The sequence below is a fragment of the Corvus hawaiiensis genome, chromosome 5, assembly GCF_020740725.1.
Source record: "Corvus hawaiiensis isolate bCorHaw1 chromosome 5, bCorHaw1.pri.cur, whole genome shotgun sequence".
In the NCBI taxonomy this organism is placed as follows: domain Eukaryota; kingdom Metazoa; phylum Chordata; class Aves; order Passeriformes; family Corvidae; genus Corvus; species Corvus hawaiiensis.
The window spans coordinates 56973890-56998333 of record NC_063217.1 but is presented as its reverse complement, the minus strand read 5'-3'; the positions used below and the strand labels follow the sequence as shown (position 1 = coordinate 56998333).

The window sequence follows — 24444 nt, the reverse complement described above, 5'->3', positions numbered from 1 at the left end:
TCCCACTGACGGGTGTCATCCTTTCTGAATTTAAAAAAAAAAAAAATCAATGAGTGGTTATTGATTTGAGAGAGTGTCCTGGAAGATATTAAATACCTACAGTCTTTCTGTGAACCCATAAATCATGATTATTGTTTTAAAAGGCCATACATTTTAAGCACTTTGTCAGCAAGCCCTGCTGGTGCTATTTGGATAATACAAATGTGTCTAAAGGCTTTGCTGAATCCATATAGTGTGGAAACAATTAGATATGTGGTTACACATCAGTGTGGCTTGAATAATTGTGCCATGCCTCTGCAAAGTTAGGAGGAAGGAAATAAACAGGGTAAGCAATTCTGAGGGTAATTAATTACTTACGGAAAATGAGATGAACTTAACAGAATTGCTCTTTCCAATTGCAATAATTAAGGACAAGTCTCAGAAAGCAGGACATGACTTCCCTGGGTGAATTGAGGGTAAAGGGATGATGCTTTGCCTTTGGCAGAAAAGCCCAGCCACTGTTTGCCCCAAATCATAGTCTTGGGTGTCACATAGGGCCAGGGAAGGTTTGGCCTCATTAGTCTGAATAATATTTGCAGATCTGCTGGTGGAAACCAAAAGTGCCTTTCAGTATATATAAAATTGCCCTTATGCCAGGTGGTAAAGCCCCAGCCTTTACAGATCTCCAAGGCATGCAAAGGCAGGAGTTTCTCCTGCAAATGAAGCTGTGGCAGGCTCACTGACCCCTCGAGATGGTTACAGATGTCTTCAGAGGACTGGCCACCTACTGGCAAAGACAGTGTGGGAACCAGAAGATGAGACTGGTAAATGATTACTTGGAAGGCTGTGTAATGAACACAAGCAGCCTAAGGAAGGAGATTAGGTAGCCATCTGGCTTCATGCCATCAAGGTGGTAACTTTGTCATGAAATGCGAAGGCAAAATCCTTTAAGCACTCTTTTATTGCTTGCTATTGATTTTTCTTGCCATGAAGATGTTCCTTCACTAATTAACAATGAACCCGTTTGCTTTATGAGGGGAGTGCTGGACTTCCCAACTCCTTCCTGTAGATTTTCAGCAGTTCAATAAATCAATCTTTTCTAATCCTTGAAATTTAAAAATAAATAAGAAAAAGCAAAACATTCCTACTACTTCATATCGGCAGGCAGTGGGGAGACACAATAGCACGCTTTATTTTGTATTTCCCTCCTGCTTGCCTGCAGGAAACATCTGCCCCTCTGCTTTATTTGCATCATATTAAAATTAATTCCATGGGTCTTTCTGAATGCTTTTGAGGGGGCACATCATCCATCGTTTTTATTTGGGTTTCATCACCCCTAACAGCTACTAAAGGTCCTGTATACTCACTTTGGTGTTTTTCCTTGCTAGCCAAACAGGTATTTTGGGGCCCAAGGCATGAGTCCCTGTGCTTACTGAGCCTTTTCCTGCTATCATAGAGATGGGAAAATACTTGGAATTATGAAAAGAGTGATGAATTTACGTTAAGCAAAGTTAAACTGTAAAGGGTTATATGAAATGACAGTGTGTAAAGTCGATTAGTTATGTAGGGTTTTATTAAAGCCCTAGGTTTACTCTAAATGTGGCTCAAAACTACACTTCATTTAAAAAAAAAAAAAGCTCTTTTAAAAGTATAAGAAGACTGACTATTACTCTTTTTAAATGAGAGCTGAATAGCTGCTTTTTGATAACAGACTTTCTCTGTTCAGCAGCATTTTAGAACTAATCTGTATGTGAACATAAATTCTTGACTTACTTTTCCTGCTGCAAAAAAAGTGGAAGCTTTAACATTTCAGGATATTGCCAATATATGTACATGGAAGTCATTTTGTAATATAAGTTGCAGATTGTCTGTAACTGTTTTGGGCTGTCCGTGTATATCCCAACAATTTGGTCTCCTCGTGACAGAAAGGTGTTTCTTGGGGTTTTAAAAGGATAGGCAGTGCAAAAGGGGTTCTTGAGCTTAGGATGAATTGGTTTTGAAAGTCCTTAAGCATCTAAACAAGGATATAATTAGCTAATTTTAGCAACTTTTTTAAGAAAGTATTGGTCTGGAAATAACACAGGAATATAGAAGGTAATATGAACAATCCTTTCTCATCACCGAAGGAGAAGGTACTCTGGGAAATTGAATGACATCTAACTTAAATAAGATTTTGAAAGAATTTTACATGATGTGTAATTAACCTTAAGAAGTCTTTGCCCCAAGGTAAAGTCAGGGCTTTTTTAAGATTAGAAAATGAATTAGGTATTTATACAGATTGGTAGACCATCCACTATCCATCATCTGGGCTGCAAAGAAACACAAGGGAGGTGAGGTAAGATTTCACAGGTTCAATGAATAATGCAGCCACTAAAGATCAGCTTTTTACCTTCAGGTATTTGAAAGTGAAGCCCCCACATAAGCCATCATTCAGGTTTCCTCTGCAGTCAGTAGAGAAATGTATTTCTTCAGGGAATGGCGAAGCCCCACCTACCTTAAATACCTGTCCTTTTAAGGGATAAATTCCTCTTTGGGGGTACCAGTCTGACATTAACTGTGGGGGGAGCAGAGTCACATAATTTAAATGTAATGGGCTATATCCCTTACTGCCAGGTATTGGATGAATTTATCCAAATCTGGAGATAGCACTTTAGATGCAGCATCTCAAGCTGTGCTAGGCTAGATTTTCCAACAATTTCTGCTTCAACTATTACTTGCTTTTACCACTAGTGAATATAATCTCAGTTTTCCCATCAGCACCTCCATTTTTCTGGGAACTAAGGCTCTTCCAAGGCTTTTCTCTTGTCTAAGTGATGGTTTTTATGTATTGCAGATAATGACACAGTATTACTGCAGCACTGATAGGTTTCACAGACTACCATGGGTGAAAAAAAAACCATTCTGAATTTTTGTCAGAAATTGTTGCTAACACAAGAGTTAAGCTTCTTACAACACTTGAGTTGGTAAAATAAAAAGGATTGTATTTCATGAGGGATATAAGAGACTAAGTTCTATGGCCCCTATGTGTAGAGAATTAAACTGGGAGTTAGGCATCTTTGAAAATCTCACTTCTTTAGGCGCCTGTTTGCTCTGGGCAGTGGGTCCTAGAGACATCCATGTTGGAAATAGCATAAAAACTGCCAAGGTCTTTTTGATGGTTTTCTCCTGAGCTTCTTTGAAGTGTTAGCCTCAAGCTCAAAGGGAATCTGAGTTTACCAATTTCGCATTTTGTCTGTAGAAAAATGAAATGGAACCTTCAGCTGCCTTGAAGAAACACTATTATGAGTTGATGAAAAATTTTGTGAGGGTCTGGATAGTATCAACAGTATAAAAAAACCCTCTAATTCTGTAGTTTTATAATCTAGTGCTGGTTGCTTTTCAGTATAAAGTGTTTACCATAAAACCTGAGGGCTTGTGAACACAGCAATAGAAATGCAGGCCGTGCTCCTGCCCACGTTGCTGGGCTGACAGCTCCAGATTGTCTCATATCTTCATTTCATTTAATTGCATTGTAGGGGTGCTGCAGGTTGCCAGTATTAACCAAAGGAGGTCTCAGCAGGATGGACTGGCCCTTGACAGGGGCTGTGTTGACAGGGGTAACGAGATGAACATGCTGAGCCATCCTCCATCTCTGGCACCCATGGGGGTTTCTGCGAGGGATCGCAGGTTCAAACGTTCCGTGTCGGTGGGGAGAGCAGGCCTGGGAGTTGGCCTGCTCTCCCCGCGCGTTGCACATCGGCTGCCACACAGGCAGGGTTAGGCACACAGCCTGTCCCCGAAGGGCAGGGAGACTCCCCTAGGAACATGCCTGTGACTGGTCTTGTGTCCCCACAGTGACAGGAGCTGCTCTTCACCCTTTGCCTGGCAGAGGCCCTTCTTTGCCCTTCCCCATGAAATGGTAGCAAATAGGCCCATGCCTTGTCACCCAGGGCTTTAGAAGATCTTGATGCAATTACCTCAAGAATACTGCAGTTTGGCTCATAATGTGGCAACTTGGGAGTTCCACCTAGGAAAAGTAAATGGCAATAAAGATACCCCTGTAGCACACTGCAGCCCCACAGGCAGAGAGTGTGGAGACGTGGTGAAGTTTTGCCTCTTGAACACGTGAAAGCCGCCTGTGGTGGCTATGCTGGGGCTTCAAAACTTGTCTTCTCCAGGGACAGCCATGATATTTAAAAGATAGTTCAAAGTCAATTGGCAGCTGTGTGGTGGTAGCCAGGAGGGGTAGCTGCAGCTCACAGCTAGCGATGCATGCTTCTGTGCATTAAGCCAGCATTCCCAGTCACATTTCAATTCCCTGGGGCAGCAAGCCAGGCTGGCTGGTGTGTTCCAGGTGCACCTGATGCCAGTCCACCTTTGGTTTTGGTGATGGCTGGTGGGAGAAGGGAGGGGAACCAGTAGTAAACTCTATTCTCTATGTCATTATATTTCTAATGTTGGTGTTCTTGTCTTTATGTCTATGCATTCTTTAGCTATGAGGATAACAGACCCTTCATCAAGTAAGAATGACCTGAATGGCTGATAAATTTCATTTATCAGTGTGGTCTCATGAACCAGCTGTCAGATCAATATTGAAAAATCATTAAAGCTTCTGTTATTCGCTTTTGAGGCAGAAGAGCAAACTGTGCAGGAAAATGGTCAGGCATACAGCTAAGGTGCAGAGTAAATGTGCTGCATGTGTATTGCCAACCAATTGTCACCTTATTTGCTTAATATTCTTTAATTGGATGTTGCTTGAATTCAAGGTGAAAGTCCCTAAGTTAATCCTGTGTAGTACAGACTTGTTTTACCAATAGCAGCCTCTGGTCCACTGTGCTCTTTCACTGGGATTGCTTTATGGTAATATAAATACAGAAGCAAATTTTGAGAAAGGTGCATGGGTGCTATTCCCGATGATTCCCTTTCTAGTTAATGGGAGTAGTGCAAGCAAATCTGTGTGCATTGGTGCATTGGAGACTCCTTACTCATTGGAGTACCTCCTAATTGTCCCTAATTGTAAACCACTGATTTTCAAATGCACCAACAAATGGATATTTTTGTTTCTTTATTGCAATAAAATTCCACTACAGGAAAGAAAAACCGTGAAAAAGAAGTAGCAAGTCTGTACAAAGAGCAAGATAAAAACCTCAAGCTGCACCAAAAAAAAAACCCCAAACCTATGAAGAAAGCCAAAAATGCCTGGAAATTACATACCTTAGGGCATCTGCGCTCTTTCTCCTGCAACCAAAAAAGTAATGTGCAGTAGCACAAAATAGAAGCAAACCAACTTTGCAATAGACTTTCAGTTTGTTCTTCTGGTGAAGAGTCCTTTGTGTTCATTCTTTCAGCACCATTCCCATGTTCTCTTTCATCGCTTGGTTCTGTTTTTTTCTGCGGATACGGGATGGAGCTATTCATAGTGATCTCCACGTCCTCTTTATCACCGGCTCTTGTTTTCTGAAGCACAACACTGTAATGCGTGCAGTTTGCACTGCTGGGGGTCCTCTAACCCACAGATTCCTTTCCATCACTGTAGGTAGCATATCTTCACTGAATAACTGTTTCATTCCTGCACACCTCTGCAGCCAAAGGCTCTTTAATCAGATTCAAGAATGGGCTGTGCTTCAGAGCAGAATACTTTTGTGATATCCAGGGAATCATTTTTAAAAGACTCTGCAAGTGCAGGAAGCTTTTATCCTGGGATGAGCAAAGACGAGGAAGGAAAAAAAAAAAGGGGGGGGGATTTCCACGTAATTTTTCTTCTTTTTGATGAAAAAGAAAATTATTTGTATTTTATTAATTGGTATGCAATTAGGACAATAGCGTACTCTCACTGATGGTGGAATCTTGGGGAGAAAAATACTCCAAGCGACTAAAGCTGTAGACTTTATCTAGTGGCTACCTTTCTGAAGGATTGTGAGAATGTCTTTTCAATTTGCATCACACTAAATATTTATTAGTGGGATGGACTGGAAATGCTTCAAAGGAGCTATTCTGGTCTGCTGGATACATAATAGTGATTTTTAAAGAACTGTCTTAATAAGCAGTTACCTTAGGGAGCTCTTCTGGTCATGTGGTAAAATAAAACATATTTTATAAACTTCAGTGGAAGACTTAATGCTGCATTTTCATTCTAATACCTAAAGAAAAAAAAAACAAAACAAAACAAACAACAGAAGACATGAATACAGCATTAGTATGCTTTTCTTTGTGACAAACCCTGCTAAAAGGAAAAGGATTCAAGGCTGTAGCTGCCACGGCATCTCCGTAGCGGAGATTGTCTGTCTGACCTCTGCAGGACTGATTTGTCCCCCCAAGTTGCTGCTGCTTCATCTTTCTCCCCCTTGCTCCATGTTCTGCTTAGCAGATGGAAGCCCAAACATTCCAAACACAGGTCACGTTTCTACAAGGCTGAAGTGGCTTGGAAACATAGGTAGATCTTTGTCCCTGTGAGCCCTTCTGCAGCATCCCAGGGGCCTTTGGGCAGACAAGGAAGCAGAGGTGCTGGCTGACTGCAGTCTTGTCTGTTTTGGGGTGTAGAAGGGCTAAACAGTGAGGAAGGGGTACAAAGACTGGATATCAATGCCTTCATTTTTATGATGTTACACCTAATGATAGCAGGGGCTGACAGAAGAAAATCAAAGCCTTCAGGTAAAGAGCAAACAGATATTCAAGGTACTGCTTGCTTCCCAGCTAGAAGTTGACTCCCTCCGCTGTGCAGCAGCAATTCCTTTAAAGTTGTAGGTAACACATCATGTGAAAACTAGGGAGATGGCTAGGAGCAGGACAGAGTTCCTATACTGCTTCTCACACTTCATATATTGTCCTGGTATTTGAGAAGGTAGTTTAGGAGATGACTAAATGTTATTTAGCGGGGTAACATGGAATACTTCTCCTGCCATCCCAGCAGAGCTTCCAGCTTTCCTGAAAAAACCCAAAAAACCTAACATGCAGCAGTCATCCCATGTCCCCAGCTCTGTTGTCCAGGCAGAAAGTCAGTGGGAGAAAGCAAGCAAAAGCTGTCTGCTTACCCATATTTGTTGGAACATTTGGGGCCAAGCAGTGACTGCGCCTCTACTCCCACTGCCCTCCTGAGGTGGAGCAAGTGATAATCTTAGTTTTGCAGCCCATGTGAAGAAGGATTACCCCTCCTTTTCTCTGGGCAGAAGCGTGGCAGCAGTTACCGCGTTAGCAAATGTAGTGTGTGAGTGCCTGTACGAGTATACACACTTCCCCTCATCGTAGGGTGGAAGAAGTGTGAAGCAGCATTGCAAAGAACATCCTTGTGTGGAGTGAATCTGGCAGGCAGGGAACACTTGCCCACCTGCCTGTAGCTGTTTATCTGGCTTACAGGCATATGGGAGACTAGCTAAAATGCAGCAATACATGTGTCTTGGTGTTAAGTGTAAATAAAGAAGCTAATCCAGCTGGCAGTCCTGTGAAACCAGTGGACACTAAAAAAACGTGACAATCAGAGTTGTTGTTTCATTTGGTTTATTTTCTTTTCCTTCATTTGCAGAAATAACATCTACATGTCATTTACATGCACACTGCTTTTACATATTTAAAAAGAAAGGAGACATTGTGGTTTCAAATGTGCTTTGGTTATGATAAATTTCTATGCTCGTAACACTTCCATTTCCTTATATTTCCTTGAGCTTGAAGATTTGTAAACTGCATCCAGCTTGAAGACAAAAGCTCCCTGTGATTTATTTTTATATGCTGTTTTCTTTTTGCTAAAACCAGGGGCAAAGTCTTCCTGCCTGTAGACACATGCCTTCTTTTGTGTAGGTGAAAAACCAATCCCTTTCTTTTTTGTTTGTTTGTTTCTCCTAACAGGTCCTGGGTTATAGGTGCAATAGCCCTACTCTGCCTATTAGGACTGACCTGGGCATTTGGACTCATGTATATTAATGAAAGCACAGTCATCATGGCGTATCTCTTCACCATATTCAATTCTCTGCAGGGAATGTTTATATTCATTTTCCATTGTGTCCTCCAGAAAAAGGTAAGACGGATGGTTCCCAGCAGCAAGAGAGGTGGTAACGAGGTGTTTTGTTGCCTAACAACCACAGCGTAGCATTGTCTCTGTGCCCTGAATTTGTATCACACATATTATCTCTGTGCACCTAATAAGGGTGGTATTTAGACTGGAAACAGCAAGATGCTGGGAAATGAGGTTCTAACAAGGATATGTGGCAGTGGCATTTCAGGAGCCAGGGCCCTGGCAACAGATGTGTCAGAGGCAAGGGAAAAGGCAGCTGTCAGTTTGCAGGGCTCGGTAACAGGGCTTTGCCTGCTCTCAGCCAGATTCTCCTTCCCTGTATGCCAGTGTGAGAGGGGAGAGAATCCACAAGCATCCAGAAAGTGCTCACGTGGCTCAGTGCTCACAGCAAAACGGAGCCTTACATCCTCATTTGCAGTCCCTGCAGGAAATCACCCCTTTCCGTGGCAGCATATGTGGGTTGATGGGATGTAATAGGGGCTGCTTCCCCTGCTTTTTTTGAGGACTGAAGGACCTGCTCTCTGCAGCGGTTCATTAGCCTTTGTATTGCTTGGGTCTGATATGGTGTTTTGGAAATCTTCCTCAAAGCAAGCACAGCAAGTGCTTCTTGGTGGAAATTGAAGTATGCCCCAATTAACATTTGCAAGATAACAGTAGAGTAACTTAGATAAACTCTAGGGGAAAAAAACCCCAACAGAATAAAAGCTCTGTGTTTATGTAGATCAAATTTACAGCCTCTGACAATCAGTAGTAAGTATTTTTAAGAACCTTTTTGTTCTCTACTTAAATTCAGTATTTCAGAGCTCTCCAATTATGTGCATGTCTGCTGATAATTATGTACATCTTAGTTTCAAAGGGCAGTTTAGTGAACCAATATAAACATAGGGAAGAGTTTATGTGGATACACTGTCCCAGTTTCTCAGGGTAATAACCGGTATCTTTCAGCAAAATGGCTTATTGAGGAAGGTCAGGTCCATGTTGAGATCTGTCCTCCATCTGAGAGCCACGGGCTTGCTCCTCTGTTACTCACATTTTGCTGTACAGAGAAAGGAGATCCAGCCCATGAAAACATAATCAAAATTCATCATAATAAGTGAGCTCTGCAAGAGATGCCTCTGGAAGGATCTGCAGAGCTGTGTGAAAATGTCATTCTTGGAAACAAAGGAAGACTTTTGGGGTTAAGACTTTTGTCCTTGTCGTTGCATCTCAAATTTGTCCATCTTAAGAAGCTTAAAAGCTTTATCTAGATGCAATTTCCTGCTGATGATCCCAAACCTTTCAGCAAGAGTGTTTCCAGGCAAGATGACAGTAAGAGTGTAGGAAGCATCACCATTGCTTATTAAACCTGCAGATGCCTCTCTGATGAGGAGTTTGAATTTCTGCACCGTTCTCACTGGTACTTTTTCTCACCTCCAATGCACCCCACAAAGGGTCAGTCCCTAACCCAGCATCCCTGCACAGCTCTGCAGCCTCCTTGGCTCATGAGGTTCTCAGTCAGCATGACAGAACCATTCTCTTTTCTGTCTTAAGCCAATTTACACCCTTAAACCATCACTGATAGCTGTGGAATTGTTCCTGATTTACGGCTGCACAGAGGGAAGGAGAATGCAGCTGGTACCTTGCTGTGGGGTGGATGCACCTCTCTGACCTAAGAGCTGAGGGAGGTATTATTTAAGAGGAGAAAAAAAATCCTTTCCTTTCCTATCTATCATGGCCTAGAAAATCAGCAAAATGCTGCAGAGAGGCAAGCAGTGGGTGGCTAATTAAAGCAATTGAATTATTTTCTCTCAGCAAAGGATTGATTAGGCACTCGAGCATATTGGGCACTTGTGGTATGTGTTTGTCTCAAGCGCTTAAGGAAGAGCCTAATGAAAAAGCTGTAATTTGCTATTTAAACAGTTGTTTCACAGAGTTGTGAAATGCTCATAGAGAGTTTGGCAAAATGTTACAGCTATCCGTGTGCTTCAAGGAATTTCAACTGGTGTTTTGGACATGCATGGTGGTTTTGGGGCTTTTTTGTGTCAATGGATAACATGACCCTCTTTTGGCTCTTTAGTGGAGTCTGCTCACCTTCAGCCCTGTCCCATCTGGTTTCTGGGTGTTGCTGCCCACAAAAAGCCACACCTGAAGCTTGGTGGAAGGTTAGATCCTGTCCTGGCACAAGTCAGCGTAGTTCCCCTGAAGCAAAGGAGGTGGCACGAATTTGACTGCAATGCCCATTTAAAACATGACTGGCTTGCTGTGGAAAAGCAGGCTCCAGCCATCCCTGAGCATCAGGAATATAATCTCTAATGCTGCTGGTTCTACAGTTTCCTCAAACTTCTATTTGACTGCAAGAAACATTTTTTTTAATAAAAAAATCAATAGCTTTCATATGTTTCTCTTGGAATTCTTTTTTCTTAGTCCCCTGCCAGAAGCAATAACTTTTAGTACCTTGATGAGCCAATATGCTAGTTTATATCAAATCTACAGCGATATTAATTTTCAGTCATAAATGGTGTACCTGCACTTTCTCCCATGCTCCTTTGATGTGCCTCAGAGGATGCTGTAACCGGCTGGTGTCAACGAGCAGCTCTGCTGCAGGGGAGCAGTCTCTTGTGACATCCCAGACCATGAGCTCAGCTGCAAGGGGTACTAGACTTCTTTCCCACACACTGCAGCAGATCTTGTTTTAACAAAACACTGAGGAAAAATAAGGGGCTGTGTTGAAAATAGAAGGCAGTAGGCTGGAGGAGGAGCTGCCTGCTAACCACCACCACTCTTTCCTTGGCTAGGTACGTAAGGAGTATGGAAAATGCCTGCGCACACATTGCTGTAGTGGGAAAAGTACAGAGAGTTCTATCGGCTCAGGAAAAACCTCGGGGTCAAGGACACCTGGAAGATATTCCACAGGCTCACAGGTAAGCCACTCTTCTTGTCTGTGTCCCAATGCCATGCCAAGACCCTTCTCAGCTATTCTGGGAGGAAAGCTCCTCTTGGAACCAAAGGAGCTGCCTTAGGCCTCTCCCTCAGTACACCTGCAGAGATTTCCCTCACTTCCAGACCTGAACTCAACACAGTGGCTTCCCTTGACATGTGATGGCAATTAATGCCTCTCCAAGAGCCTTCTAAATAGTTCTGTTGGGAATAAAATGCCCAAACTTGCCTTCCAGAGGCAGGGGTTTGTCGTCGCCTGAGGTGTCCTGCCTGCTCTCCATGGGAAGCAGGAGGTGGGAGCATTTTGTCAGCTACGCTACATTCCAGTACATCCTTTAATCATGAGATGAAGGTTGTCAGTATTAACACGTACAGGAATGATGCTATAAGCTCCCAAGTTTTTTCTTGTAAAAAAAATTAAAGGCTACAAGTGTCTTGTAATAGCCTTCCCAGTAAATGCTTGCTTTCTGACATTCAGTGGTTTGGTCTGTTCCATGCCTCACACAATTTGCCTTAGCTTATAAACCTCTTAGGAGAAGCCATTGAGGTCAGACTATCTTACTAAGCTACTAGTTTTGTTACCTTTGGTCACTTGAAAATTCAGGTTTTGTGTAGTTTGTGCACTTAGCAGTTTTGAAGCTAACTTGTATGTAGAGATGCAGATTTATGGACGAAGAGTTCATATAAAATGAAGAAGCTTATTTCTTACTCAATAGAAGCTAAACACAAATTTATTCAGCATTAGTAATGGAAGTAATTATACATGACAGTTCCACTATTAAATTATAAAAGACATGCAGCGAGTAACAGCTTATAACTTTCCAGGAAAACCTAATTTGCAATTTATGTCTTGGAGCAAATCATTATTTGCAGTGGTTTCCAAGATGTCATCCAAAAGCTCCACTTTGGTGTTTTCATAGGTTTGGTAGCTCTGCAGAGCAAATAAAAGCAACAGAATATAGAACCTCGCTCCAGTAGGCAATCACATCTCAATAATGTCCAATACTCACAATATTCAGCAACATTTAGGTGGCTGATTGGAAAGCCTCTGGTGTTACATAACTTAGCTGCTGTGCTGGTGCCCTCCTCTCCAGAAAGAGCTGACTTTAATAGTCCCTCCCTCTTGCCAGTCCCAGCACAAGAGAACAATCCCTTTTGAGGGTGAACTGAGTCTTCTGGCATCAGTCCCCTTGTGGCAGGTGAGGTTTGAGGCACCAAGGAAGATTACTTTGCCTGCAGAAGCTTGTCCTTGGAAGGATGGAAATTCCTGAGACCCACTGTAGCCAGGAGAAACCTCACAGAGGTGATGGAGAATAGATGGAGATCAGTCTGAGTTGTTGAAAACATCTGGCTCCTAACTCTAAGTAGAGAAGATGATGAGGAAGAAAGCCTGTAAGATCCCTTTATTCTCTGAGAAACACATAGACAACAGAATAATTAATCTACAGTGGATCATGTCAGAGAAATACAATAAATAATTACTGTAAAAGGGCATGGGCCTCATGTCACACGGTACTTCCATTTATAGAGGGCTAATGCATGATTAGGAGATGCTGTTATTCCATGGTTAATGAGTAATCTAGGACTTTTCAGCTGGGACCACATGATTAAGCCTCAGTAGATCTCGCATGGCTAAAATCCCACTATGGAAACCACTGGATTTTTTGGTACTTGTGAAAAACACGGTCTGTCACAGTGGGAAAGGCTTCCCAGTCCCCCAGACCACCTAGAACCACTTTCACACGGCCAAGGAAAACATCCATCAGAGTCTCAGACGTGAGGTGAGGGAGAGTTTTCCTGGGACACCTGGGTTCTCCAGTCATTTTCATGCACGGATAGTGGTGGAACTGCTCACAAGATGCATTTTGGCTGATATTTTGATATTTTGCAAGGTCTAGTTAGGGAGGAGTGACACAGTGATGTAAATGCCACAGAGGCAGATACTTCAGCATATTTGAGGAACAAACAGAAGGCCAACATATTCAGGACACTTTTGCCAATAGCAGAAGCTATACCACAGATGGCAAAACCATCACAGATTTTTCAGTATGGGAACAGAAGTCATTCATTTGTGGGGAATTTTTTGCTCCCCCCCCCCCCCCCAAATCCCCAAGATGGAAAATAGCTATAGAAAACTTCTGTTCATTCAGGGACACCAAGATTCAAATCAAGTCTTCTGTTACACTTCACAAAAAATAAGAAACAAGTTGTCTGAGTGCTGGAAGCACATGTGCTTCTGTATGTGAGTTATTTTTCCATTATTTGGTGCTGTATTGGCAAACCTGTGACTGGCATGGGGTCTGGGTTTCTCTCATGCACAATTTTGTTGTTTTTTTTTTTTAATTAAGACGTAAGTGATTCAATTATACACTTTTTCACGCTAGGCATTTGCGTTATGCAGTTAGTCTGGCAGGGTCTGGCATGCACGAGGCAGGTTACACCAGAACAGCACTGCTTGCTTACAGCTGGCTAGAAACAAGTCTCATCCTGAGCTAGACATGCAAGTAGCCATCTTTAGTGAGGCAGAAAGAATCCTCTCTAGAGCTGCTAAAGATTCATTGCCTGCTGTGCTTCAATCCCTCTTCAGAGCCGGATTCGTAGGATGTGGAATGACACAGTTCGAAAGCAGTCTGAGTCTTCCTTTATTACTGGAGATATAAACAGTTCAGCTTCACTCAACAGAGGTAATTATAAACTATTTTTCATATCTCTAACTCTTCTGATGGCTTTAAGGAGTCTGAAATGTGTTACCTCTTTCCCCCCTGCCTTTTCCTCCTCACCTCGAACGTCACTGGACCCTCTTCTACCACACAAGAAATGTTACAGTGATAAATGGGAGGAAGTTTTATGGTGGTTGTTGCCTTCTTTTTCTTTTCTTTCTTTATTTCTACACGTGCATTTTCAAGAATTGTCATTTCTGGAAGGAAGTTATAAAAAGCGAAAGAGAGAAATGAAATTAAGTTGAAATCTCCCCTTTCCCTCAGAAAACTGCTAGTGCCAGAAGCTGCTGACGTGTCAGGCCTCGTTGCTGACAGTGAAAATGGGCCATTACAGCACTGTACAGCCTGTGTTAAGCATCACAGGAGTCCTGATTGTCCTGCATATGTAGCAATACTGTCATCTTTACAGAAGCAAAAGTGAACAGCAGAACATAGACGTAAGGAAAAACTGTGCTTGGAACAAAATTGTCTGTGTTGGTGTTAATATACCTAGTTTGAAGAACTGACTGATGTGAACTTTATAGACATCTGCGGAGGAAAGGCTATCAGAAATGTATATGCCAAACAAAATGTGGTGTCTGGCACAAGAGGAAATATGAACAGCTTTTTTAAACCAAGTGTTTTTCAGGGAGTTGCAGGAAAGCGATGTTAATGGAATACCAGAAAAAGAGCCTCAGAGATTGCTTCCTTTCTCTTCCAGTACAGCTACTTTATGAATTAACCTTGAGCAGCAGATGCCAGACTCGGTTTTGTGTTATCTGTCCAGTTGATGCTGGAATTAAGAGGGATTAGAATTGGGATTACTGGGCCCAGCTGTTCTCTCATGATGATGAAAATCAAACGTATTTCCAGACCTGATGGTTGGTCTGCAAAGCTCAACTGAGAATTGAGTTGGGACTTTGGTTCCTATTCAGTCTTTATTCTCTCAGAATTCCCACTGATTTTTGGGTGAGTTTTGCCTGAGGATAGGCTTGAGGGATTTTGACTGTGCTGTTAGTAAAATATTGACTGCTGAGTGCCAGGGGAACTAGGGGTATATGATTCTGTTCTCTGAACATTATACACACTGCCCAAATCAGTGCAAAGGGGAAGGCAGTGTAGTTAACATGGAGCTGTACTCACTGGTCTTTTTTGTGCCAGGATGTTTTCCCTCTGCAGTGAAGATTCATTAATAAAGTTCACTATAAGATTCCATTGCTGCAAATGCCTGATTTATTCACATACGTTGCCCTCACATCTCTCTCTGTCTCTGCATTAAAGACTGCAGAGCAGCAGCCAGGCTTCTCTGGGTCTAACATAGGGGGGGAATTGGTTGTCACACAAAGGTTCCAGCAAGAGCCACTGTTTCCCTCAGCCATCCACTGCTCCATCTCAGTGGCAAACCAAAATGTGTTATGCATGAAATGTTTGCTCCTTTAGTTAGCACAGAAGTTGAACTCACTCTCTGATGCAGCTGAGGCTACCAAGGGATGTATTTTGGCAAACAGGATCCTCTGGGCTTGTCAGCAAAAGAAAGGTATCTCTCCTTTTTCGGTTGTACGTTCTTTTCTGTGCAAAGAGGGAAGTATGACTGCCAGTTGGGACAAGTGAAGAGGTTTCAAGTGGACAGTCTTCATCCTAGTGCGGTGAGAGCCTGTTACTAGATGTGCCTGTTATTTAAAGGTCAGTTGGGAAATGAACTGCCAGGGGAAGCATCTTCAAAGCACATTTCATCCAGCCATTTTCCTTGTGTAACACGGGATGAGATGAATCACCTGAAGGGCCCGAATCTTTCTACTGACTACAGAAGCAGCCTGATAAGTGGAAGGGAAGCCCTTTAGGTGGGACACTGAAGTGACTTGAGTAAGTTTTACAATTATATGGAGTCACCCTCCCTCTTTTTAACACAGGCAGGCACAGTATTTTTTGTTGTTGGGTTTTGGTTTGTTTTTCTGGTAAACAGAAGTATTTGCGAAGTGGAGGTTAAAAACATTTCTATGGGAGATAGCATTTCCAAAGCTAGCAGTTCCATATGGTCAGTTCTATATGGAAATACACCTGACATCTACAGTAATCCCAGCTGCACAAGGCTCCAGTATTTCTCCTTTATCCTGTTTATTTCAGCTGAAAAGCAACATTTGTGGTCTTAGGGCTCTCCACAGAGCAAACACTCCAGAGAGGTGCAGCCTGAACAGAGCAGTGGGGCAATATGTTTTTCACAGTTCCTGTCTTACTCTTAATATTTAAATGTATATCCAAAGGAGCTGTTTCATTAATGTTTTATTTACAAGTGTGCTATTAAGGCTCAGAGGATTCAAGTGTGAGCCTTGAACTGTGTGGTCAGTACATACTTTCCCTGACTGAGGATGATACAACAGGCTCCCATTCCTGTTCAAAACTCCCATTCCAGCCTTCCCAGCCTAGACACCTTTTGCACAAAATTATCTGTATTATCCCAGGTTAAACATTCTCTGTGTGCTGGCATGTTACCCAGAGCCTTCAGAGAGCAATCTGTGTTCTAAAACAGGAAGAAAGTGATCCTTTGTCCCCAGAATTGTCCTAGCATCCAGGTCCTGGAGCTTAACTCCACTCCTTGTCCAGCACTGAGTTGGGCCAGCCCTGAGTTTTTGTGTTTTCTGCTGGGGGAGCAGAAAGCAGTGAGACGTCCTCCAGCTGGGGTACTATCTCATTCAAACCTGGTTTTTCCCTCATATCATTAACCATATTCACAGCCTCCTGCCACATGATGACATCCCAGGCAAGACTGCTCTAGCTATCCATATTTCCTGTATGATGACCAGCATTTCTGTCTGACATCTCACTTCTTCTTCCATCATGAACCTCCTGGGCGTCAGTCTGAAATAAGGTGTCTGTGTTAGTGCATCCCTCTTTTAGACATACAGCTATGTCTTTTTCTGATTTAGCAGATAACACACTGCTTATGGCTCTTTTCAGCCTCATATTCTCTTTTATTTGCTATTTCCCCCTCCCCCTGCCAAAGTAATTGACCATAATGTTACTTTTCTTATTCTCATTTATCACACCAGGAATTTCAGGCATAACCCCAAACTTGCCTGATATAATGTGTTCTGTAGTGAGAACTTTACAAACTCTATCATAAGGCATACAAAACTATTTCAGATATTTCCTGAAGGTAGCATCTAATTATTGATTAATAAAAAGTATGTCTGGCTTTGTTTCCCCTTGCTGCTTATTATGACTTAGTAGTGGTGTGGATTCAGGGTTGTTATACCACTGAAATCAGGAGGAAGGGAAGAGAAACTGGCTGTGGATTTCCTTTTTTAGTCTAATGAAGAGCATGCCTGTCCATCCCATGGTCATGGTCTCAGCTTGAGGATCCAGGGGGATTCCTGCTCCTTGCACTCCCACTGCAACTTCATCCAATTTTTCACACCCTGGGTCTGGCTGCATACTTCTGCCACCTATTTCACATCCAACCTGGGCTCTACATTTCTTCTCCTAGTGCTGAAAACTTCAGAGGTGTAAAAGCTGAACCAAGCTGATTACCTCATAAGTAGGAAAAAGAGGTTTCCCTTTGCCAGCAGGGTGTTTGGTGTGTGATCTTAATGCAGGCACTTGGATGCAGTGCTGAAAAAGTAGTACAAAAGGGATGCATGTAGGATGGCACCGACTGCTGAAGCTTAGTACTTTGAAGGCTGAAAAGTGGAATGTATGAAGGAAAAGCAACAGAGTTTGCCTGAGCTTCGGGTACATCCAGTTGGCCACCTCAGGATTGTGAGGGACGGGTCTCTTTGCACTTTTGGAGTGTTCATGTCGAAAAGCTCTGGAATAGCTCAGCCAGCCTTGCAAACAAGCAGTCATAGCACGAAACAGCAATGTGACACCAGCCTATTTTTATCCATGTCTTAGGTGAGAGGCAATACAGTAATTACTGTCTCTCTCTAGATGTGAGACAAGTGGGAGAGGAAAAAAATCATCATGAGCTATACAGTACTTTGTTACCCTTCAGATTTTCAGGCTGGGGGGAGGGAGGTGGTGGTATTATGTGTGTGATTTTTTTTTTTTTCAGAGGAAAAGTGGGAGTTATCTGTTAAAGAAAGGACTGTTTCTTGTTTTGGTGAGGCTTGAGAGCAGCAGAGACAAAGGACTTCGTCACTGGTACAAGGCAGTGCTTTGTTATAGGAGAATGCTTGTATGGAGTTGTATGTATCAATTCAAGTTAGCACACAGTAGTTCTTCCCTCTGCAGAGAAATAAAGGGGCTAGGGGTAAAGCCACCAGATTTCACAGAGAATAGAAAGTGCTCCAGAAGTCTATTGTGTTGGGTCAAGTGCTGTTCTCCTGCTGTAAGGCTCTGAGTCTTGGCTTACAAACTAGACAGCAAGTTAAATAGTTTATCCCAATAGCAGTCCTTCTATAAAAACAGGAGTATGTGCACCTCTTGTCATCTGGCTGTATGCATATATGCTTTATGTCCACCCACCCCCAAAGCACTGCTCACCATCCCCACCGCCCTCATGTGTGGAGGTCTCCTGGAGGGACATCTTGGTGGTTTGCATTGCTGCTCCACTTGTCTGAAAGAAAAGAAACAGCAGGGAGCTGCAAGAGCAGAGCTGTTTCATGAGAGAGAACATCTGGGAGATGAGGGGGAGTCAAGCACAATCCAAACCCTCACTGATGGTTCATTGTGCCACAGGGGCTTAAGCCAGGAGGCAGAGCCCTGGACAAGGTGAGGGTATGAACCTGGTGCAGGGTCCAGCCCAGACCACCAGGAGATACTGGCAGAGACAGGGCTGGAAACTGAGCTACAGCCCAGGTCCAAGATCCAGCCAGGAGACAGACACAAGGCTAGGACTGCATGCACAGGGCCAAGCAGGGCTGTGGGTCCCTGGTGTGTCTCACTGAGATCACTAAGGGTTATGGGGGTCATAAGGGCCTCAAAAGTTGTTGCAGATTGGAGCTCAGGACCCCTGGCAGCTCTTGCTGAAGGATGGTGAGTCTTAAATACAAATTCATCCATGTGGTCTTAAGGGTCCATTCATGTGGTAGCAGGCCCTTGCCAGCAAACCCTATCAGAGTCATCACAAAGCCCTCAGATCCCCAGTGTTGGCACAACAGATATTATCCCTGACTAGGAAAGCCGTGTTCATTCCCTGTTTGCTCCCATGCAAATGGGCTGAAAAGGGAAATGGAAATGAGGGTATTGTTTGTCCCTGCCCCTTGCTTTTTCTTCCCAAATGCCTAAATGCCATTGCATGTTTCCTCTTCTGGGTAGCGTTCCAGAATAAATACTTGATTTCCTTTTGCTTTATTATTTCTCCCCTGCGTTTTTATATCAACCACAAAGACTTAATCTGAAACACACACAGGAAAAAGGGAAATTATTGCTACTGTTTTCAGAGGTAATCAGTTTAATGTCAAATTCATGTGGATTTCTTCATAATGAACAGAACAAATTGAGCTCAAATTCAAACAGTGGGAATCTGAGTCAGAGAGGAAAATTAAAATGAAGAACATTAATATCCTGATTTCTAACCCAACTGAGACCTGATTGTTTCCTAAATGAAATCTCCCATCAAATTCCTTCCACCCACCCAAAAATATAATTAAGCTGTGATTTCCAGGCTGAAATCGTATCTGGACTGTGAACTCAGCAGGGACAACTGTGTGTGTTGCGGAATTATTTTCAGGTGGATATATTTTCTTGCATTTTTAGGAAGCAGTTATTTAGAAAACACCAGCAGGTTAAATTCTTCCTTTGGACTTCCTTTGGACTGTCACTCCAGAATACAGGAGGTATAGGTTAGCACTCAGACAGTGCAATGAGTCAGCTTTGGGTCACTCTCCCCAGATCTGCCCTCTCTGCTGAGAGATGAGGGCTGCTGGATGTGTCTCAGTGTTGCAAGATCAAGAAGTTCCAGTTTAGCTGTTTGCAGGGGTGGTGGGTGCCATGGTGTGGACATAACTGGGCAATAGAGCAGTGAAAAGTGGTTAGAATTTGGTGTGGTAAAAAGCACAGGCAAGCAGGGGAGGAGGGGAAAATAAAAAGGGAGAAAAGAAAGGAGCAGAAATGGATTCCCCAGGGATCTCAAACCCCTTCCATGGTACGTTTCACAGTGCAATAGCTTCTCATTACAAGCCATTTGCCAATGCTGACCCTTTGCTGCCTAGACAAAGCAGAGAGAGGGTGGAAATTTGGACAGTGGAAGTGCTACTGTTGTCACTCATCAGCCTTTCTCAAGATGCTTGTTTGCTCCTTGATGGATTAATGTGACTGGCGTGACAGAGAGATTTCTGCTAAATTTATGTTGCATATAAAACAAATAGCAAGCAGCCAAGCTCTGGCAGAGGTGGAAGTGCCTCTGCTCATCTTGATAGGATATTCAGAAGACACCACCAAATGATCAATCACTGTCTGTCTAAACACTTCTTACCTGCTCTAACACCTATGACTTTTCTTGTGGCTTAAAGACATTAGAGACTAAATACTTCCTCTGTTTGTTGTCTTCTTACAGTTGGCAGCAAACAATGCCCCAGTTTCTCCTGTTAAGTCAGTCTGCTTTCATGTCATGTCTTTCAGAGAGATCATTTTAGGGTGTGGGGACCTACTCATTTTGAATTAGTGAGTTGTGGCTATATGAACATTCATGTTGGCAGCAGTGTTAATGGTCACTTTTTTCCTATTATTTCTTGTTCCTGTTGTGTTTCTGGGGTAAGCAGGTTCAGTGCAGAGGACTCACAGGATGTCCAAGGTGCCCACAGTTGCTCTCCTTGTTCATGAATGCATCTTTAGATGCCTAGAAGGAGCTCAGCAAAATATTTATGGATATAAAAATACACATTATTCTTGGTTTCTGAGCACTTTACAGCTCAAAGACAACTGGACTAAAGAAAAGTGTCTGTCTTCTGCAGACACTTTGGTCTTGTGAGTACCATCACTGGGCAGCTGGATATGTGGTGTAGAGCAAGAGGCGTGTCTGTTCAAATATGAGCACGCCCTGGAGATGCTTTAAAAGCTTTGAGCTCTGTTTTCAGTGATGCTCAGGGTTTGATGGATGTAAATGCAGAGGAATTATCAAAGCTGAACCTGGGATGGCTCTTGGCAGGGACAGCAGCTTCAGTGACCATTCAGAGACCATCATCTGTCAACGTGCAGATCTCACTTCTTCATTGTCATTGCTTCAAATCTAAAACACAGCCCTTTTGCCCCGAACCTGTCCCTTTGTGCCGAGTGCTGAGAGGTGTCAGTGTCTAACATGTCTGTGCTGACCATTGCTGGATTGGCAGGGACAAGGTGCTGCATGAACCTGAGGGATGCAGCAGTCCTTGCCCTTGAGCATCATCCTTCACACTGCAAAGCTCTCAGTCCTGGGAAAGATATTCTTTGTTTCAAGGGGTCCATCAGTCCTGGAGCCTGGAGGCCTCTGGTTTAGGCACAAACAGACACCAGTGCTAGTCTCTTCCCCCTCTAGAATATGATTAGAAGTTCAGTTTCTATTCTTTTTAAGTCCAGGCTGCTACTTGAGAAGGGGATTTCTGGAGGTGTTTAAGTGTCCCCTAGCTGTTTGGTGGAAATGAAGGGATAAGAAGAATCTAATCTAATCCAGAGGGAGCCTGTGGGCTGTTTTCTAGCATCTCATCCAGCCACAGCTGCTCGAGTGCTGCAACTCCTGCTCCTCACTGGGCAGATTGGTGTTCAAGGGTGCTCACTGTCCCAGCACCCTGGGTGCTTGTATTAGTGCTCACAACTCCAGGGAGAGCCTCCAAAAAAAAAAAAATCATAGTTAATTTATATCAGGACTTTAAAACTTGCATTTTACCCAGTGTAAGAGGCTGTTCCTTTACCTCCCCATCTTACCACCACTGGCATTTTCCTAATGAAGCTCCTTGGTTTCATCCGCCGTGCCCTTCTGCTTCTTCTGTTCCCTGTGGTAACTCTTACAGACACACTTATCCTCCCCTGACCCCATGGATAGCCCTTCCTGAGGCCCATTGCCCAGATGGAGGGCGTATTTGGAGGAGTAGTCCACATGCCATTGCACCAGTTCAGTCACAAGGGATTGCTGTTTCTAAGCCAAAAATCTCTACAACCCTGTTAAGCAACTGTTGGTTTGGCTAAATGTCAGCAAGTGGCCTCAAAATGACCCATCCTGATAATCACATATGAAGTAGAGACAAATTCCAGGTAGGTGACAGCAGAGGAATATTTTCTCTTTGTAAGGGAAAGTCATCAGCCTTTTGGACTAGCAAATTGCTTCTGGTGGTTTTTATCTTTTCCCACCCCTGTTTTTCAATCGGCTGTACATTTTATGCTAGAAAAATTATGATTTTCTGCATCAAGGATCAAAACTTAGGGAGTTTAACTCCTATTTCTGCCTATGTGCAAAATTAATCCCATTGTTGATATTCTCCCGGTTTATTTTGCCTCTCTGCTGCCTGGGACTGAGTTAGCTGAGATTTGTTGCAGTGATTTCAGTGAGTGACATGACATTCTTCCTTTGGGAGATATTATGAACTGGCTTTGATTTTAGGATTGACAGCCATATAATTGGAAGTTCAGTCATTAGGTGGATCAGCTTTAAAGAGGAAAAGTAAGGGCAAGGCAATTTCTGAAATCAGAGCAGGCTTTGGGGAGTATTAGATCTGGCAGAGTACTGCTGCAAAGCAGTCTTAATATGATGACTGTGAAGGAGGAAGGAAGAAAGCATAGCTGCTTTTATAGATTCCTATAAGCATTGTCCAATTTTCACCACAGGCAGGGCTCTCTGCACATCTTGGGTAAGGCCTCAGGTTTAGTGAGAAATAATTGTAAACAGGAATAATTAGGGATAATGGATGTTTGTATAGTTGAGATACAGTGTGGTATAAACCCTTGGAAGGGGTCATGGTGGTATAAAGAAATGTCCCATCCTGGGACAATGTTTCTGCTCCAGGCAGTGAAAAAGTAATTAGTGAGTGAGCAAATATTTATAAATTGATGTGGACTAGCTGTGTGTTTTGAACATGGCCTGCAGATTATAATCCAGCAGAGGTTTGTCATCTGAAATCATTGCCGAAGGAAGAACGTGGAAAAAAAAGGGGCAAAGAAATGCTTTCACTCCCCTGTCTCTGCATAAAAACACGGGATGTTTCATTTGGCAGAAGATGGCCCAGAGCTTAACAACCTCATTTGCTGAAACTCCATTTCACTGCAGTCAGTATTAATAGCTTCACAATGAATAAGATTAGATGCTGCAAGTGACAACAAACCTATTTGAGAGAAATTTAATAGGGAAGTTTACAGAAGTTTATTAACTGAATCCTGTTGGCTATTATAAGAACACAGCTCGATAAATCTAACTGTCAGAGCATTCGTTGGAAGGAACTCAGAAAAATGCTGAAAATACCTGTTGTCCTCCAGCAAATATGTGTGATTTTGCTTTTCATAATTGCATTTATTGTTGGAGCAAACTGTGAACACATGGAAGACCAGGATTCTTTAAATACTTGAAAACTCTACCTGTAGAAAAGGACACTGTGGAATGCTGGTAAGGAAGGTCTCAAAGAACACTAGAGCTTTGACTCCTACAAACCTACTTTTGTTTCCCTGGGAGCAAAGTGGAGTAAGTTAATACTAAGTGAAGTATAAAACCAGCCAGAATTTACAAACTGAAATCAGTGCAGAGAGGCTATTCCAGTGACATTCAAGTCTGAGTTATTTACTACATTTAGGGTAAGGCAGCATGTGTTGTGGGGTTGTTTTAATGGGCACTTAAGGAGAGATTGAGCTCTTACCACATCGTTTGTGTCCAGGCTAAACCATGTACCCTGATAGCTGAGGAACTGCACTACCTTCAGGGAATGGTCCATGTTCTTCCTGGCTGTCACTTGTCTCTGCAGGGTAGTCTGAAGTCAAGGACATGATGTGCAAGAAGCTGATCTGGTTCATGGTGGTTGTGAACCACGAGATAAGTTGAGTGCTTCAGGAGTCAGAGCAGGCAGGAGTACAGCCTGTGCCCTTACCTTGCAGAAGGGGAGATGTGTTGTTGGCAAAATAGGGAGGAAACAGGACTGAGATTGAAAACACAGCAGTACATATATTTTCTTCTGAAACAAACAAAAAGAGCCCAAGAAAATCTACATTTTGGAATTGCTGGGTCAGAGGCAATGAAACATTTTGTTATGACTCAGATGTGCTTTTTCTAAACTATTTGTTTCTACTCTAGTAAAAAGTTGACATAATATGAAAAAGGCAAAGCCAGCTTTCATACAAGTCACTCTTTTGGAACAAAAAGTGAAAGCATTTAATTTGGAAAATACTGATTTCTTAGGGACATTTTAAGAATTCACTAGTTCATCCAGTTAAATTTGTAAGCTGGTCCGTTCTCCTTTCTCAGCAAAACTGCTCTTCTGTCACATCTGCTGGGTGTTGGGGAAATCTCTCCATCCCCTGCTAAAATGCACGTAGCCAACATAGAGCTGATTTTGGTACACAGTTGAGAAGACCAGGAGTCAAAGAAGACAGTGGTGGTGTTACCTGTGCAGACAGATGATCCCAGTTAAAGCAGTGCTGCTCAAACCCTTTCAGCCAGGCAGAGCCATGGTGAGTGACAGTATCATTCAGAAAATCTGTAGTAGCAGTTGAATCCATTTCCTTTCCAGCTGGGTAGGCCATGCAGATGATTCAAGGTAACCTCAGTGTCTTTGTGTGGCTTTGTCTGCCAGCTGCCCACAAGAAATTTTTTTGAATTTTGTTCCTGAGTGATGCAGTCTAGAGTCTGGCAACATGTGCTTGTCATCATAATTTTCATCCTTTCAGTGAGTGAATAAACCATACTTGTGTTTAACAAGATACAGTTTTCCCATGCAGTCATTACACATATCTCTTCCAAAAAATTATTGCTAC

At 42.8% G+C, this 24444-nt stretch overlaps 1 protein-coding gene across 26 annotated transcripts in view; it reads left to right on the top strand.

Annotated features, from left to right (window-relative positions):
• ADGRL3 (adhesion G protein-coupled receptor L3) overlaps positions 1–24444 on the top strand; it is a 489712-nt gene that overhangs the window by 445100 nt on the left and 20168 nt on the right. For 17 of the 26 annotated variants that reach the window (XM_048303590.1, XM_048303593.1, XM_048303575.1 and 14 more), the window contains 4 exons: positions 4452–4478; positions 7798–7966; positions 10738–10863; positions 13467–13563. In XM_048303590.1, the coding sequence (XP_048159547.1) occupies positions 4452–4478; positions 7798–7966; positions 10738–10863; positions 13467–13563 (419 nt within the window). Of the gene's footprint in view, positions 1–4451; positions 4479–7797; positions 7967–10737; positions 10864–13466; positions 13564–13863; positions 14792–24444 lie in introns of those variants that run through there. The other 9 variants (XM_048303586.1, XM_048303584.1, XM_048303585.1 and 6 more) reach the window with 2 other exon arrangements.